The sequence below is a fragment of the Cetorhinus maximus genome, chromosome 6 (assembly GCF_964194155.1).
Source record: "Cetorhinus maximus chromosome 6, sCetMax3.hap1.1, whole genome shotgun sequence".
Taxonomy (NCBI): domain Eukaryota; kingdom Metazoa; phylum Chordata; class Chondrichthyes; order Lamniformes; family Cetorhinidae; genus Cetorhinus; species Cetorhinus maximus.
The window spans coordinates 101,767,235-101,786,393 of record NC_135884.1 but is presented as its reverse complement, the minus strand read 5'-3'; the positions used below and the strand labels follow the sequence as shown (position 1 = coordinate 101,786,393).

The 19,159-nt window shown below is 42.7% G+C and overlaps 1 protein-coding gene across 1 annotated transcript in view; it reads right to left on the bottom strand.

Moving 5' to 3' along the window:
• LOC144682303 (dynein axonemal heavy chain 5-like) overlaps positions 1–19,159 on the bottom strand; it is a 319,205-nt gene that overhangs the window by 177,265 nt on the left and 122,781 nt on the right. The window contains exons 28-32 of the mRNA XM_078544778.1: positions 16,337–16,577; positions 15,191–15,390; positions 9,777–9,930; positions 2,866–3,029; positions 1,425–1,581 (exon numbers count right to left, since the gene is read on the bottom strand). Coding sequence (XP_078400904.1) covers positions 1,425–1,581; positions 2,866–3,029; positions 9,777–9,930; positions 15,191–15,390; positions 16,337–16,577 — 916 coding nt within the window. The remainder of the gene's footprint in view (positions 1–1,424; positions 1,582–2,865; positions 3,030–9,776; positions 9,931–15,190; positions 15,391–16,336; positions 16,578–19,159) is intronic.

Below are 19,159 nucleotides of genomic sequence, written 5' to 3'. Positions count from 1 at the left end.
GTACATTTTACAAGGGGAAGAGGTGACCCCAAAGCTCATAGAATCAGGAGGAGTTTTTCCTTTACATGTAAATGGTGGGTATCCATACTACCAGGGGCACTTTCAAGGGCTACTTGCCCTAACAGGCCATAAAATCCAGTGCAAATTGGTGGTTTCACTTTTGCAAGGGGTCTAAATTTATTTTTTTAGTAAAGAAATCCATATGTTGTTTCAGAAGTCAAGGCAGTAACCTCAGTTTAGGTGCCTAGCTGGGGTCCATTTCTGCCGTTTGGCCAACAATTCTAATCCTATGATGGTTCCAATGAGAACTAGAGATTGGGGAACTCCTCCACATTGGGTGTCTCTGACAGTGGTCCTGTTCTCACCTCCACATTGTGCTGCTGGCCTTATAAGGAGAAGGTAGAGGTTTCACCCCTTACAAAGCCTGCAGTTATGGTTGGATTGAGTGCACCAGAAGTGCCAAGGACTTTAGACTCCAATGTCTTTTGTACTGTTCACAGTTTGCTTAACTGGATGTTGCCAGGCTGTAGAGGTCACCAGCAATAATACTCAAGGCAATCAGCCCTTCTGAGTTTTTAAGTGGACTCATAGATTATTACGGCACAAAAGGAGGCCATTCTGCCAATTGAGTGCACCAAATCGTTCGAAGTGCAATCCGGTTAGGCCCAATCTTCCACTCTTTCCCCTTACATCTGGAATTTTTTGTCCTTCAAGTATTTATTCAATTCACTTTTGCAGGTCAGGCAGTGCATTCCAAACCTTAGCCACTCATTGTGTAAAAACGATTTTCATCATATCACCTCTGCCTCTTATTGCCAATCACCTTTAATCTGCGCCATCTCGTATTGGCCCGCCATCAGAAACAGTTCCTCTTTATTTACTCAATCTAAGCCCTTCACGATTTTAAACTTCTATAAAATCTCTCCATAGCCTTGTCTGCTCTAAGGAGAACAACCCCAGTGAAAACATGACATTAGGTGATAATAAGTACAATGAGCTATGATTAAAATTTCTGGTCTTAAAGTATAGTTAATGGTATAAACCTATAAAACAAAAGACAGTCCAATTTGGTGGAATAACTACAAAAAAAGAAAGAAATTAACCAATAGGACAAATAGAGAATTAGAAACAAGAAGATGAACTGAATTAAAAAGTTTAAATGTTATTATTTGTTGTTAAAGTTAATATGTCAGAATCAAAACAATTACAGAAGGAAGCCATTTGCCTATTATGCCTGTGCCAGCGTTAGCTCTATATCATGGATATCAACATTGATCCAATTTCCCCACCCCGGAATGCTCCATAATTGTGCTATTTTAGTAGTTGCAGCTAATCAGTAGTTGGAGCTAATATTATACTAAGAGCTTTCTGACTGGAATCCATATTATTTGCTTAGATTAGTTATGTAAGCAATTTAAACTCACCTTCTCATGGAACAGGACCGATTTAATGTTGTCAAATACATTAAGCAAATGAGCTTGTATAGTGTGGGAATCGGAGGCTTGGCCCAGAATTTCTAGCAGAGTCGGGTCTGATACAAAGAAAAACCTTGGAAACATCAGGCGCTTCTTTTCCAGATAACTGATATTTAATAGCAGCAGGAGAGAAAATGTAAATATGTTAAAATTAAGTCTTGTTTTCAGCACGTTCAACTATCCCTCCATAGGAAATAACAAGTAAATAAGTTGCATTACAGTAACAACAAAGAACTGCAAGCCAAATGAGATAAGAGCATACCTTCAAATGAAGTTCCATGTGGTCCTGTGCCCTGAACAACTGCAATCTCCTGATACCCAATTTATGTTATAGAAATGGTTCTGCTCTGTAATCTTGGTCCCTTACTGCAGATCTACACCATTTATAAAGATTCAACAACAAAAGACTGCAGAAGTCTAATATTCACAAGTCCATGATAGCTCCTTAGAGCACAGTCATGTGCAGAGTTAATGCAAAAATCATGCTTGCCACTTTAAGGGTTGGGACATTCCCCACTGTTAACTATGTGGGCTGGAAGATCACTATCTAAGATGGTAGACCATCAATGCTCATTCACTTTCCAACAATGCAATGAATGGCAATCCCAACATCCATGGCACAGCAATTGACTAAACAAGGCAGTCCATCCAAAAAGACATTTTGATTCACTCACTGGCCTTCATGTACCCTTCCCACTCATTGTGGAAGGTCTGATAAGCAAAAAACAAAATTATTTGTCACAACTACACCCACAGTTTTTCCAATTGCTCAATATATTGACAGGGCAAAATCACAGCACCTGAAGGTTGAGAAATTGTTGCAAAACCAATTCAGCATTGGTATGTAGATCTCAATTGCTTTTAGCTGACTTACTGTTTAGTAGAGTAACTTGTATATAAATTGGAGATTATACATTGATACATTCATCTCCACTACATTGTGCTATGCCAGGTAAAAGGCAGTGATCACTTAATTTAAGCATATGGCCACAGAGAGTAGAGGACGAGTCTCCAGAAACACCTTTTTAAATCCCATTAAAAACCAGCACTGTTTGGCAGAGGCCGAGGATGACATCATATGGGCAAGGATCTGGAAATATAGAATCATACAGCAGAGAACTATGCCCTTTGATCCATCTTATCTGTTCTAGTTCTTTGAAAGTGCTATCCAAAGACCAGTAATAGGAGGGAGAGGGAAAAGGGCAAAGGACAGAAAAAACTCTCACTTGCTTGAACAACAGGAATAGGGTGTTATACCTCTGCTCTTGGTAGCCTAGCTACTCATTTTAATAGGCTGAAAATCCCAGCCTAAATGTCCCAATAGATTTTCACCACAATAATAAATATGTAGCTCAAAATTAAGACAACTTTTCACAGTAATAGCATTTACCCAGTTAATGATTTCTGACACATTTCAAGTTGTTCCAAAAGGTGCGGTAACAGCTGGACCATAGCTTCATCTCCTGTGCAGCACTGAACCACATTAGGGATTTCATGGGCACGGCTCATTATCTTCATCCAGGACTTGTCTATGTTGGAAAACCTCTTTGCTTCCTGTTGTGACACAATAAACTTAGTAGGATTATCTTTGCAATTTTATACAGGTTGACATTTTAAGATCGAAAAACATAATGTATGATCTTGTTCCTTGTTTTTTTCATTCATTCATGGGATATGGGTGTCCCCTGGCTAGGCCAGTATTTATTGCCCATCCCTAACTGCCCTTGGTCAGAGGGCAGTTAAGAGACAATCACATTGCTGTGGGTCTGGAGTCACATGTAGGCCAGACCAGATCTTGTAATTCCATCTTTTTTTTATTGAATTCAAATTTCACCATCTGCCATGGTGTGATTCGAACCCAGGTCCTTAGAGCATTACGCTGGGTCTCTGGAATACTAGTCCAGTGACAATACTAGTATGCCACTGCCTCCTCCATCACTGTTAGTTTTGCAATCCTTTCAAACTCCTGCCTTATATATTTTTACTTCTTATTTTTCTTTTTGTTATGAGTTATTGGTTCCAGCACTGCCTTTTGGGTGAATGAGCAGAAAATTTATTACAAATCCCAAATAATATAGAAAATATCACATGGTTAAGTAGCTTATATAAACCCAGAGACAGGGTTACTCATGTTTATGATGTAAGGATTTAATGTTCCAAAATTTCATTGCTGTATAACTAAATGGAACAAGCCTCCTAAATATACAAGGGGCAGGATTTTTAGGTCAGTGTGCAGGCATGATCGGCAGGCCCAGGAGCAGACAGGGAACCGACAGCCCCCTGCGATCAGCCCCCAACTGCGATTTCATACTGGCTGGCCAATTAATGGCCAGCCAGCATGAAACGGGTGCTGAAATGCACCGCGCTGCCAGGGTGGAGGCGGGAGCAGGGTGGGCACTGACGTGAGCACTGAATGAAAGCTCCCTGAAAGCAGAGAGCTGCCTTGGGGAGCTAAATACTTACAAACAATGAAATAAAGATTTTAAAATCCGGAAAAAAAAGTCCATGCTTCAGAATCAGTCGCATGATGAAAATTCTGCTCATACTTTTAAATTTTTTAATTTAATAACGGAAATCTCTTCCCGCCCTTGGATGAAGTTTCATCAAGAATGCAAAGTCCACCTGGCAGATTCGCCCATCTGCAAACTGTAAGGTTGGATGGACCATGAAAAATCAGGGACGATTGGAACCTTAACAACTTTAATTGTCTTCTTAATTGTCAGCGGGCGCACTTTCGACACTCGCGCGTGCCTGCTGACCGAAATATCGCGCGAGCATGGGACGACGTCGGGACGCTTGCCCGACGTCATCACACGCGTTTTCACGTCCGATCGGGTCGGGCGCACACCCGCACGCTGACCTTAAAATTCTACCCAGGGAGTTAAATTTGATAGTCCCTGAAAGGGGACACAACAAGGAACTGTAACACTCAATTAACCCAAGCCTGTTGATTGTGATGCAGACAGCACACCAACTTTGGGTTACCTGTTCATTTCAATAACTTCAGCGTTCAGCCAACGTTAATATCTCTTCAAAGGGAGACGCATTTTGGCCGCAGCAGGTGCTGGCAGTCTTGCAGGAAGTGATTCTAACCTGGGAATATTGAAGAATGGCGCAACATGGGAGAGCGCAGGTTCCAAAGTACATGGGCACTGCAGTGGAGGTCTTGGTGGGGGAGTTGGTAGGGAGGAGAGGCATCATCTATCTGGAGGGGGCTAGGAGGCCTCTCAGACATACGCTCAGAGAGCCATGATGGTCAATGCCAGGAATCAAGCCTCAAGAACCTGAATATAGTGCCGCAAGAAATTCAATGATCTCATGTGAATGATCAAGGTCAGTGACAACCATTTCCTACCAATCACACCATTAGCCTTATATGCTGCTCAATCACCATACCCCCAATCTCTATCAATCAGTCTTTATTCTTGACATTCATATGCTTTACTGCAACCACACACTTTTTAAAAATTCGTTCACGGGATGGGGACGTCGATGGCTCGGCCAGAGTTTATTGGCCACCCCTAATTGCCCTTGAGAATAGAGTAGCTTACTAGGCCATTTCAGAGGGCACTTAAGAGTCAACCATATTGCTGTGGGTCTGGAGTCACATGTCGGCCAGGACAGCAGATTTCCTTCCCTAAAGGACATTAGTGAACCAGGTGGGTTTTTACAACAATCGACAATGGTTTCATGGCTTTTAATTTCAGATTTTTTATTGAATCCAAATTCCACCATCTGATGGAACCCAGGTCCCCAGAGCATTACTCTGGGCCTCTGGATTACCAGTCTAGTGACAATACCATGACACCACCACCTTCCCACAAGCCTCACACCCTCATCTCACAGCATGCACACACTGTCAACTATTCAAGCATAATAACCACATCACCAAAACAGATTGCACAACATGCACTGGCACCCTTCCTTGTTTCTTACAGGACAAGCTTGCACACAACAGGATGCAACAGAACTGGTGGAGCCAGGCGCATCCCCCTACATGCTCTTAACTTCATGGAGAAGACGTTGACGGCCATTACTGTGATTCCCATTGCTGTGGTTGTGACCAGCAGTGGGTCTGAAACCAAAGATGATGTCCTCCTTCTCCCATTCCACCTCCCATTCATCCCGCATTCGCTTTTGATTTCGAGTCTGCAGATGGTGTAAGCATGCAGCTTCCTCCCCCTCATCCCCCACCAGGCCCGCACCCAGCACTCACCAAGCTACAACTTTTCTCCTTTCAAATACGAGCAATTTGGCCAGGCAGTGGAGGTATAGCTACAAGACAGTAATGCTAAAAATACACCATCCTTTGATTACACACTCAGCTGCCAGCTCAAATACTAACGCCGGGCATAATTTAGAGAGTGCCCGAGAAGGTGCAATTTGCATGAGGTGACACACTGGGCATAAGTGGACTGCAGCTAGGGAGGGCATGGGCAAGGATAGCACAGGTGCCAGCTCACCAGAGGCTAAGGTTGCTTAAGGGTTCTGCTGCAGAAGACTCAGATGAACACTTTGATGGAACAGCCTGCAGAAGAACGCTGATAGCCATGCACAGCTAAACACTTAGCACATTGGGAAGCCTGCCAGAAGCCTGAAGCTAGTACTAAGGAACTTGGAGGAATCCAGAACCAATTTGGCTCAGAGCTTTGCACAGAGCTTCTGGCCCATCCTTTTCAGGATGGGCGTGGTGGCTAATTTTGTTCGCACAATTTTAGACCCACCCATGATGCAGAGTCTGAGGTCTGACACCAAAGTTTCCATTGCAGCACAAGCAGCAGCCACCCTACATCTGCCATGCAAGCTCATACTGCTGCCATCATGACTGTTGATTATAGAGTGCAAAGGGGCTTGGAGAGTGCCACAAGAAATTCAATGATCTCACGTGAATGATCAAGGTCAATAATGGCCATCTCCTACCAACTACACCATTAGTCTTACATGCTTAGCAATCTGTCCTTCAACGAATTACTAGAATTGCTGAGGTGCAGCCCCAGGGGAGTGACAATAGCTCCATGGACCACAAATCTTCTGTCTTTTCTCAGGAACACAGCTTTCATGTTCCCACCACTGCCAGTGCCCTTACTGTTGCCTGACAGCCAGCCAGCCCATACTGCTGTCGCCCATGCTGTAGTGTGCAGCCAGACCTTCCAGGTTCCGAGCTGCTCAAGGTCCTCCTCCAAGGCTAACTGCAATCTCTCCCACTGAAAGTCAACAGCCATGCTGCAGCCATTGGGTTAGCACTGCATGGGAGCACTGGGGCAGGCAAAGACACATGGAAGCCAGGCACTAAAGAATTGCACAAGGGTGATAAGTGGACTTTTCTACACATTATGGCTAAATGTGTCATGGCTTGGAATGTTTATTTTGTAGTGACATTTATTTTTGCATTGTGACCCAGCAAATGGCCAGTGACAGAGGGAAGGTAAGATCTGGGCAGTTGGTAAATGGGGAATTGGGGTTGCAGTTACTGATATCACACTCAGATGAGTAGTTGACAGGTCAGAAAGAAGCCACCTAGGTTGCCTTCTCCATTCTTCATTTCTCCTAATGCACCCTCGTCCCACTATGTTCCTGCACTTTAGCAGTTCACTGTATAACTGGTGCTAAAGGTTTCGCCTATAGTCTGTCCCTCAAAATGTCGAGGTTGTGAAGCATGCAGTAGAGATGGGGGAGATGGGGGGTTCCATTACTAAACCTAGAGTTGAAAGCTGGTTTCAGTGATAGTGACCACAAAACTAATATCGATTGTTGTTAAAAAAAAATCTGGTTCACTAATGTCCTTTAGGGAAGGAAATCTGCCACCTTTGCCTGGTTTGCCTACATGTGACTCCAGATCCACAGCAATGTGGTTGACGCTTAACTACCCCCTGAGATAGCCTTGCAAGTCACTCAATTCAAGGGCAATTAGGGATGGGTAATAAATGGTCTTTTCAGTGACACCTAAATCCCATAGAATAATTTAAAAAAGACCACCACAGAACTTGATACCCATTCTATTAAGCATTACAAGGCTCTTCCAGGCAGCAGAAGCAATGTTTCAGCACACCATTGGTCTGCACTACCACATTTTTTTGTGACAACATGGCTTTCATTGTGTGCGGGGTTGTGCAACGGAGTCATCAGCGAATTACCCAACACACCCCAGCAGCCACCTATTGGTTTGCTGTGGTGACTCAAATGTAGCTGGCATAGCGGAGTGCCACAATATGAAGGCATCATGGCTTCCTGCAGAACATCAGGAATTAGCAAGCATGATTTGCTGCCTACGGTTTCACATTATCTGACATTGAGGAAGTGGAATCCCTTTTGGTCTGAAAGGGCAGAATTGACACGTAGCAATGTGCATGCAGTCTATGGCACCTTGCACCACGTAAATGCCTGCAATCCCAGTGGAGCCACATGCTTACTCCATTTGCTTCATTCTGCAAGAAAGAATGAAATATAGTTGTAGCTCATTGAGTAGAGAGGCTTGGTGACTTATGCACCAGTAGATGGCAAACTGCAAGACAGTGCAAATAGCTCCAGCTCCAGCCTGGAAAGAGCTAAAATCATAAATGTTCATTGTCATGGTCACCTTCACAGCCATTACCAATGCAGTCTTTGCCCTGCTCTAAAGTTTCAGTTGTGGCGACATCACATGGCAGATTTCAGTGAAGACATCCTTACTGACATGCAAACATCTTCACAATTGTTTCTTACATTCAGGTAGGAAAATTGCACATCCTGGGTGGATATGGCTCATGCTGAGAGCTCTTCGCCCCATCCTCCTCCTCCTCCCTCTTCCAGCAATTTGTCCTGCTCTGTGTTGCCTCTGCCCCTTCTCAAAGTCATGCAGTATACCAAGGAAATGCCCACAGTTGCACCCATGTCTGGGAACAACTGCTTTGTGCAAAATCCTCGAAGTCAGCAAAAACTCCCTCAGCACATGTCCCTGTTGACTTCTGCAACTTCAAGCTACCATCAAAAACACCAAACACTTGCAGAATTGAAGCAACAGCAATCAATCACTAACTAACCTGTGAGTAGTTGATGATCTCTTTTAATAGCATTAATGGTGGGGTGGGGGTTGCTTCTGAATGCATGTTCAGCTGTGCGAGGTTAAGAGAGAGCATTAGCTGTAGCACCGAGTTCCAACGTGGAACTACAAGCATCGTATCAGTGTTACATGCTGATTGATGTCATGATCTACTTGCTCTGCTTATTTCTGGCAGCTATTCACTGTGTGCACGCTTATGTTGTCACCAATATGGCACCCATCGCAGTTTATTCTATTCATGGCTTTGCAGGCACTACTTTGGAGCTCTAAAGGCACTCATTGTGCCCAAAATCTGCCACAAATGACCCCAATTTCTCACTCATTGTTTTATGAATAACAATTGGTCTCCTGGACTGGTTTCAAATGCCTGAGGAGATCAGAGAGGAATTTTCCAGAATCCTTTTCCCTTATTGACTTTGGGTTTTTTTTTCCTCTAGTGTCATGCCTCTCCCAGGAGATTACATGGTTGAGTTGGTAGAGAAGAAAGAAGCATCTATTCATGAGGTGGTATAGACTTGAGGTGCCAGTGGGTGTTTCCCTGTCCAACAATTTGATATGTTTGTATATTGAAATTACTGCCCAGTTTCAGCGAAAATCTGAGTATGGTTTTTCTAATGTCTAATATGCGGTTAAAAATATTTGCTGGTCCTGGTTTAAATTTACCATTTGCAATTAATATTGAAATTATAAACAGACTTATTATTCAGACTTTTCAGTATGAATTAGATCCTTATCAGGGTGATAGACTTATACTGTTATATAGATTAAGCATAATTACATGTTAGTTTCTCCAGAGAATGAAGCTCTTCTTTAAAGAAGCCAGCATGAGTGAGGGATCACTGTTTTAGATCACTTACATCAATCAACATCTTTTAGTTAGGAAAGCAAGCATGCACCTTTTTCACATTTGCTGTTAATGTCACTGTAATTGATATCCAGGAGATATCAGATCTTCCCTCCAATTCATTGTCCCCTGAAATTCTGCACCATCTGCTTGCCACTTTCTTGCTTGAAGCAACTCTGTGTTGGCAGTGAGAGAAGCAGGGACTTGAATTTGTGAATGCCCACACTAGGTGGAACTAAGCATTAACATGCTAGCACTGACCACCACCATGAGCCCACTTCCTCAGTTGCTTCTGAGAGGCCATTTGATGTCAGAAGAATCAAATGTCATGTATTTGCCCATCAATCCAAGACTTTGATGCTTTGTCTGATCATGCATTTCCATGTGGAAATTTTATTTTAAAGAAATTATAACTGACCTTTGGAAGCTGCTTGGCAATGTCTCCACCCACAAACACTGCTTCCAGGTATATCCATAGGTTTTGTACAGTCAGCCAGCTCTCAATGATATCTGTGGTGGAGGACAGGTTGTGTACCCATTTTTGAATATGTACTTTAAATGGAACATTGTACCTGAGAGAGTAAAATAGACATGTCAACTTTGACAATGTGGAGTACTATTCGTTGTGTACATATCCTAATTGCAATTTGAGGACAATCCTGTTAAGTATAATGGAAGATGTCACCAGGATATTCTCCCCTTAGACAATAAGTGATGGATTTGTGGATATCAAAAACTGCTGTTTTGTACTTTTTTTTACTGTTTTTGGATGTTGAGTTGAATTTTACATTGGAATTGCTAAAGTAAATTCAATGCACTCTAATGTGAATGAAGTTGTCGATAAGCTTGAGATTTACACATCACTTCAAGCGATGTAAATTTTGTATCTATTTGCTGAAATAAATATACAGAGAATTAATATGAGACACATGCTAATGGCACTCAGGAAACTTGATCTAGGTTTTAGAACTGCTGAATTCATCAGTGTGAAATAACTCATTTAACAAGCACCACTTAAAAACTAAAGAGTAATGATGCTCATGATATAACAATCTTTATGCTCACATAACATCTACCATAACGAAACTTCACATTGCATTTCTGACAATGAATTACAGTCTACTCCCCTTAATTCAATGTTGCTTTAATCAAATTATCCAATCATTCAAAATTGTTAAGGCACAGATTCTAAATTCAGATTATAGGGATGATATTGTTTTGCAGTGATCTTTTGAAAAGGATACTGATGATGCTCACTTTTTAATAGAATAAATTGTCAAAGGTCAGTTCATACAGATCCGGATTACTACCCGAGCCACATGCAAATTGGCATAGGGACGCGAGAATAAGGGAAGTAAACATGTGGCTAAAGGAGTGGTGCAGAAAAGAGCGGTTCCATTTCATGGGGCACTGGCATCAGTACTGGAACAGAAGGGATCTGTACCATTGGGATGGTCTCCACCTGAACCTATCTGGGACCAATGTTCTAGCGAAAAGGGTAAATAGGGTGGTCAACAGGACTTTAAACTAGAAAGTGGGGGGAAGGGAAGGGTAAAGCTCCAAGAAATATGACTAATGGGAAACAAAGCAGCAGGTTAGCGTGTGGGGGGGGTGGATTCAACTTCATGGAAAATTATGAAAAAATTGAAAAGAAAGGAGAGCCTATTAAAGTCTCCAGAACACAAAATAGGACAAAGTGTTTGGAAAGGGCTAGGAATCTAACTTCAAGCACATCAGATAAAGGGACGACAATGAGAAATGGGACGGAAAATACAGGACTGAAGGTGTTGTATCTGAATGCACGCAGTATACGAAATAAGGTAAATGAGCTTGTGGCGCAGATTGAAATTGGCAGGTATGATGTGGTGGCCATTACGGAGACGTGGCTGCAAGGGGATCAGGACTGGGAGCTAAACATCCAAGGATATACATCCTATCGAAAAGATAGGCAGGTTGGCAGAGAGGGTGGGGTTGCTTTGTTAGTAAGAAATGAAATTAAATTGATAGCAAGAAATGATGTAGGGTCAGATGATGTAGAATCTGTGTGGGTAGAGTTGAGGAACCGCAAAGGTGAAAAAAACCATAATGGGAGTTATGTACAGGCCTCCAAACAGTAGTCAGAATGTGGGGCACAAGATACACCAGGAGATAGAAAAGGTGTGTAAGAAAGGCAAGGTTACAGTGATCATGGGGGATTTCAATATGCAGGTAGACTGGGAAAATCAGGTTGGTAGTGGATCCCAAGAAAAGGAATTTGTGGAATGTCTACAAGATGGCTTTTTGGAGCAGCTTGTGGTGGAGCCCACTAGGGAACAGGCAATTCTAGATTTAGTGATGTGTAATGAGGCAGATTTGATAAGGGAGCTTAAGGTGAAGGAACCCTTAGGAGGAAGTGACCATAATATGATAGAATTTACCCTGCAATTTGAGAGGAAAAAGCTGGAATCAGATGTAACGGTATTACAGTTGAATAAAGGCAACTACAGAGGCATGAGGGAGAAGCTGGCCAGAATTGACTGGGAGATGAGCCTAGCAGGAAAGACAGTGAAACAGCAATGACAGGAGTTTCTGGAAGTAATTTGGGAGACACAGCAAAAATTCATGCCAAGGAAGAAGAGGCATACTACAGGGAGGATGAGGCAACCATGGCTGACAAGGGAAGTCAGGGACAGCATAAAAGCTAAAGAGAAAGCATACAATGCGGTGAAGAGCAGTGGGAAACCAGGGGATTGGTAAGCCTACAAAGACCAACAGAGGACAACTAAAAAAGAAATAAGGAGGGAGAAGATTAAATATGAGGGTAAACTAGCCAGTAATATAAAAGAAGATTGCAAGAGTTTTTTTAGATATATAAAGGGTAAGAGAGAGGAAAAAGTGGACATTGGGCCGCTGGAAAATGACGCTGGAGAAGTAGTAGTGGGGAACAAAGAAATGGCGGAGGAACTGAATAGGTACTTTGTGTCAGTCTTCACAGTGGAAGACACAAGTGACATCCCCAAAGTTCAAGAGAGTAGGGGGGGAAGAGGTGAGTATGGTGGCCATTACCAAGGAGAAGGTGCTAGGAAAACTGAAAGGTCTGAAGGTGGATAAATCACCTGGACCAGATGGAGTACACCCCAGAGTTCTGAAGGAGATAGCTGAAGAGATAGTGGAGGCATTAGTGGCGATCTTTCAGGAATCACTGGAGTCAGGGAGGGTCCCAGAGGACTGGAAAATCGCTAATGTAACCCCCCTTTTTAAGAAGGGAGTGAGGCAAAAGACGGGAAATTACAGGCCAATTAGCCTGACCTCAGTCGTTGGTAAGATTTTAGAGTCCATTATTAAGGATGAGATTTCAGAATATTTGGAAGTTCATGGTAAAATCGGGCAATGTCAGCATGGTTTCATCAAGGGAGGTCTTGCCTGACAAATCTGTTAGAATTCTTTGAGGAGGTAACGAGTAGGTTAGACAAAGGAAAGCCAATGGAGGTTATCTACTTGGACTTCCAGAAGGCCTCTGACAAGGTGCCGCACAGTAAGATAAGAGCCCATGATGTTAGAGGCAAGGTACTAGCATGGATAGAAGATTGGCTGTCTGGCAGGAGGCGGAGAGTGGGTATAAGGTCCTTCTCAGGATGGCGGCCGGTGACTAGTGGAGTTCCGCAGGGGTCAGTGTTGGGACCACAACTTTTCACTTTATACATTAATGATCTAGATGAAGGAACTGAGGGCATTCTGGCTAAGTTTGCAGATGATACAAAGATAGGTGGAGGGACAGGTAGTATTGAGGAGGTGGGGAGGCTGCAGAAGGATTTGGACAGGTTAGGAGAATGGGCAAAGAAGTGGCAGATGGAATACAACGTGGGGAAGTGTGAGGTCATGCACTTTGGTAGGAAGAATAGAGGCATAGACTATTTTCTAAATGGGGAGAGAATTCAGAAATCTGGAGTGCAAAGGGTCTTGGGAGTCCTAGTCCAGGATTCTCTTAAGGTTAACTTGCAGGTTGAGTCAGTAGTTAGGAAGGCAAACGCAATGTTGGCATTTATTTCGAGAGGACTAGAATATAAAAGCAGGGATGTGCTGCTGAGGCTTTATAAGGCTCTGGTCAGACCACATTTAGAATTTTGTGAGCAATTTTGGGCCCCGTATCTCAGGAAGGATGTACTGGCCCTGGAGAGGGTCCAGAGGAGGTTCACGAGAATGATCCCAGGAATGAAAGGCTTAACATATGAGGAACGTTTGAGGTCTCTGGGTCTATACTTGATAGAGTTTAGAAGGATGAGGGGGGATCTGATTGAAACTTACAGAATACTGGGAGGCCTGGATAGAGTGGACGTGGGGAAGATGTTTCCATTAGTAGGAGAGACTAGGACCCGAGGGCACAGCCTCAGAGTAAAGGGAAGACCTTTTAGAACAGAGATGAGGAGAAACTTCTTTAGCCAGAGAGTGATGAATCTATGGAATTCATTGCCACAGAAGGCTGTGGAGGCCAGGTCATTGAGTGTATTTAAGACCGAGATAGATAGGTTCTTGATTGGTAAGGGGATCAAAGGTTACGGGGAGAAGGCGGGAGAATGGGGTTGAGAAACTTATCAGCCATGATTGAATGGCGGAGCAGACTCGATGGGCCGAATGGCCTAATTTCTGCTCCTATGTCTTATGGTCTTATGATCTGAGCTTCATACTCACTGGCTGGAGAATTTAGAACTAGGTCACAGCCTCAGAATATGAGGTCCCCATTTAAGACTGAGATGAGGAGAAATTTCTTCAGTCAAAGGATTGTGGATCTTTGGAATTCTCTATCCCAGAGGCCTGTGATTCTCAGTCATTGAATATATTCAAGATTGAGATTGATAGATATTTGGATATTTAGGGAATTGAGGGATAAGGAGATAATGTGGGATGGAGGGGTTAAGGAAGAAGGTGAACCATGATGATATTAAATGGTGGGGCAGGCTCAAAAGGCCAAATGGTCTATTTCTGATCATATTTCTCATGTTTCTTACGCTAATAAGTTATTCTAACAATGTTACAACTTTTCAGGCAGTATCTAGACACTTTAAGATCCTGTGCAAGTTTTTTACAGTCTCTATTTACAGATTACTTGCTGTTGATCCATTCCATTTCATCCTAAAATGTAATTAAACTCTTTCCAATCTCAGGTTGAAATTGAGACTTATTGTGCCATCCCTCTATTCCAAATCAGCCTATCTCAAAATTGTGGAGTCATTCAACTTTCTCGGTCTTCCTTACCTTGGATAATCTATAGGTTTTTAAGATAGAAGCTTTGAATCACCTGAACACTAAATCTGGATTTATTTCATTTGCACTTATACTCTTTTCAACTTTGACAGTTTCCTGTACCCTGAACCCTTACCCATAGCCTAGGTTCCTTCATTTGTTTTTGAATTATTATGGTGAAATTAAATATTTAAAACAGCTTTCAGATCAAATCATCCAACTAGTTTTTGTGTCAACTAGCTATCTGATATCCACAAATCCACCGCCTATTGTCTAAAGGGAGAATATCCTGTTGACATCTTCCATTACACTTAATGGGATTGTCCTTAAATTGCAATTAGGATATATACATCCACTTCCAACATGCATGACTCCCTGAATAGATACTATAAATATGGTAAGTATTGTAAATAACAATAATTAAAATGTTCTGAAATTTGATTGAAATTAAATGGGACACCAGTTTAGATCAACTGGAAGATTAAACAGTCTAGGATCAGTGAATAACATACCAAATATAAAATCCTCTCTTTTATCCATTTTCTTTGGTAAGGGCTGCATGAGTTGGTTTCCTTTGACAACTGACAAATGATGCACGCACTGAGATCTTACCTATTGTTCAGCAGAGAACCAAGAACCATTAAGCTATCTTCAGCAAAAGTGATGATCTCAGAAGTGTTGTCACCACGGAGAAGGAGCTCACCACGTGTTTTGAAATTGGCAAACGTGAAGTATCGATTATCCCATTCCACTAAGACTTGCTTCAGCTTCTGTTCAATATCTTTTTCTTTTACAGCACTGATGCAAATATCCTAATGCCCAAATATGGTAATCAGAAATCTGTTTTCAAATCTTTCTCACGCGTCTCAGATTAGTAATGAAGCTGGTTGGTTATAAGTGAATGCGCCAAGGGCTCAATTTTTTGCTTGATATAAAAAGATTGTTAGATCAGATGATGTGTTGTTCAAAGGAAGTAAACAACCATGATAAATAACCAACTTAAAAAAATAAAGAATTGATGGGAATCAGAAAGTGGAAAAAGAAAGCTCAATGTATTAAGTACAGGCTGTGTGACATTGTGGGGTTTAAGGTTAATTGAAGTAAGTGAGTTTCAATTATATCTGTTGCTCTGTACTTTCATCAGGTTTCTGGAAAATGCAGGAGCTCACATCTCATCTCATATCACAAAAATTTTGTCAGTCAGCCTATTGAAACATCAGAGGAATGTGAGCGAGGGCACGTAGTGGAACAGTCTCTGCTCACAGTTGTGTTGGCTTTTGCAGCAAAGTTCACCTGAAGTCAACATAACCAGTGCAAATTACATTAAGCACAAGCCAAGCTCCGTGGTCTCTTGCACCAGTTTGAAATACATTGTGCCGGAAGCCAGCCCCACTCACAAAACCAGCCACTTCCCCAGGATGAAATCCCCTTTGGGAGTTTCCATGAATTGCGCTCACTTGCAGGCCTTCAAGCAGACTCTAAAAATTAAGTTGGTTCTTTTGGATGCAAGGAAGCTAATAGGGATGTTTAAAAAGCTTTTGAATGTATTTTTTTAAATTGACTTTTTTTTATTCATTCACAGGATGAGAATGTGTAATAAACTGACCACTGTACAATAAAGTTTGTTTTTAAAAAAGTGAAATCTTGTGACATAATTCTATTGAATTTGAATTTCTTTTTAAATGTTAACAGCCCCTAACTGGATCATAACAATAGTTAATACCATAAAAGCTTATATCTCTACAAATCAAGACTCACCTCAATCTCCTCTTTGTATTTTAACAGTGGGGCTTCCATAATATTGGACAATTTAAATGTTTCACTGTCAACATCAAAATCATGATCTGTGACTTGAGCAATGCGCTGCCAATGACGGGGCATCATGGCCTTGTTGGACATCATCTCTAACAGGGGACAGCTTTCGCTGAAGTCATCAATGGTCTGTTTTAAATCAAGGTAGGCCGGCCACTCCTTTAAACCTCGAGGCAATTTGCGGTATCTGTAATGCAGTTATTCGGATACTGATTACGCTGCAACCTGTTCAAACAGGTTCTGACAGGGTGCAGTTAGAAACTAGGCTTTCAAATTATTCATTATTAAATTGATGGTATGAAAGAAAAACAATGGATTTCTTTTCAGTTATCATTTTTCTGAAAGCAGACTGCCACTGTATTTTAAATTGTAGATAATATTTTTGAAGTAGAGGATGGGCTGGTTGTTACACATCCTGCCCAATTTTCCCTTCCAAATCAATCAAAAGGAAAAGCACACAGGTTGCATACCAGTGGCCAAACTACTGCTGCCCCTCATCCATCCCAACCAAGTTGAAAGTTCAGCTCAATGGCCAAAAAATTGAAACATCCAAACATAAAATGGGCTCCCAAGGGTCTAACAGGCAGGTGTTGTGTTGTCCACCATATTGTTTAGGGCTCCTCCATCGTCGCCCAGGGCAGGTGCCTAAAACTGGCACTAAATCTTTTTCACCTGTAAATCAGGGGTCTGACGCCTGTCTCCAACCCCCTTTCACACAATTTGATTGCAAATGACCTCAAAAGACAAGGATTTTTAGACAGCACCTCTCGAACTCACAACCTCTACCATCTAGAAGGACAAGGGCAATGTGCACAATGGGAACACCACCACCTCCAAGTCACTTATCATCCTACTTGTTAATATATCATCGTCTCTTCAGCATCACTGGGTCAAAATCCTTAAACTCCCTCCGCAACAGTACTGTGGGTGTACCTATATCACATGGACTGCAGCGGTTCAAGAAAGCAGCTCACCACCATTTTCTCAAGGATTACTAGAGATGGACAATAAATGCTGGCCTTACCAGTGATGCTCACATTCCTGGATGAAATTTTTTTAAAGCCAAAGGTGTCTTAAATGGACTGCTGGAGACTGCCACCCAAAAGGTAAGTTTTAACTTTTTTTATTTGCTTCAGTGTGGAGGCAAGAAGAGCATTTCTACTCCTTTACACTCTACATTAAACCCACCAATCACTGCTTGCCACCTCTCAATTCTTCTGTCTGAACCACACAAATCTTTGCAAGACTGTCGAGCTACTTCTGATGCCTGGTGGCTGATGCCACAGCTCATTAATAATAAACAATTGAGGCCGGTTGACTAATTTGCATGGTTCTGCTCCTGAACTGATTGGGAGCATGCTGCACCAGGATTTTGACACACTTTCTAGGTCAATGTCTTTATTAAACACACTACCACACAAGAAAAAAGGATTTCTACCCATCAAGAAAGAAAACCAGCCACCCAGTCAAGTCATGACCTCTTCTCCAAAAGAGATGGGGGGCAAGATTCACATCCCCATGAGAATTCACCCCATTATTGCCCTCAAAGTAACCAGGATCAGCAGCAAATAAAAACAAAAAGCTAAAAGCTACTGCAGATGCTGGAAATCCAAAACAAAAACAGAATTACCTGGAACAACTCAGCAGGTCTGGCAGCATCGGTGGAGAAGAAATCAGTTGACGTTTCGAGTCCTCACGACCCTTCGGCAGAACTGAGTATAGTTAGGAGAGAGGTGAAATATAAGCTGGTCTAAGGTGGGGGGCGGGGGGAGAGAGAAGTTGAGGGTGGGGTGATTGTGGGGATAAGCAAGCAGTGATAGGAGCAGATAATCAAAAGATGTCACAGACAAAAGGATCAAAGAGGTGTTGAAGGTGGTGATATTATCTAAGAAAAGTGCTAATTAAGAATGGAAGGCAGGATACTCAAGGTACAGCTCTAGTGGGGGTGGGGTGGAAAGACTAACAAAGTTTTAGTTTTAGATTTAAAAATAATGGAAATAGGTGGGAAAAGAAGAATCTATATAAATTATTGAAAAAAAAAGGGGGAGGGGGGAGAAACGGGGTGGGGATGGGGGGAGGGGGAGTTTAAGATCTAAAGTTGTTGAATTCAATATTCAGCCCGGAAGGCTGTAAAGTGCCTAGTCGGAAGATGAGGTGCTGTTCCTCCAGTTTGCGTTGGGCTTCACTGGAACAATGCAGCAAGCCAAGGACAGACATGTGGGCAAGAGAGCAGGGTGGAGTGTTAAAATGGCAAGCGACAGGGAGGTTTGGGTCTTTCTTGCGGACAGACCGCAGGTGTTCTGCAAAGCGGTCGCCCAGTTTGCGTTTGGTCTCTCCAATGTAGAGGAGACCGCATTGGGAGCAACGAATGCAGTAGACTAAGTTAGGGGAAATGCAAGTGAAATGCTGCTTCACTTGAAAGGAGTGTTTGGGCCCTTGGACGGTGAGGAGAGAGGAAGTGAAGGGGCAGGTGTGGCATCTTCTGCGTGGGCATGGGGAGGTGCCATAGGTGGGGGTTGAGGAGTAGGGGGTGATGGAGGAGTGGACCAGGGTGTCCCGGAGGGAACGATCCCTATGGAATGCCGCCAGGGGGGTGAAGGGAAGATGTGTTTGGTGGTGGCATCATGCTGGAGTTGGCGGAAATGGCGGAGGATGATCCTTTGAATGCGGAGGCTGGTGGGGTGATAAGTGAGGACAAGGGGGACCCTATCATGTTTCTGGGAAGGAGGAGAAGGCGTGAGGGCGGATGCGCGGGATATGGGCCGGACA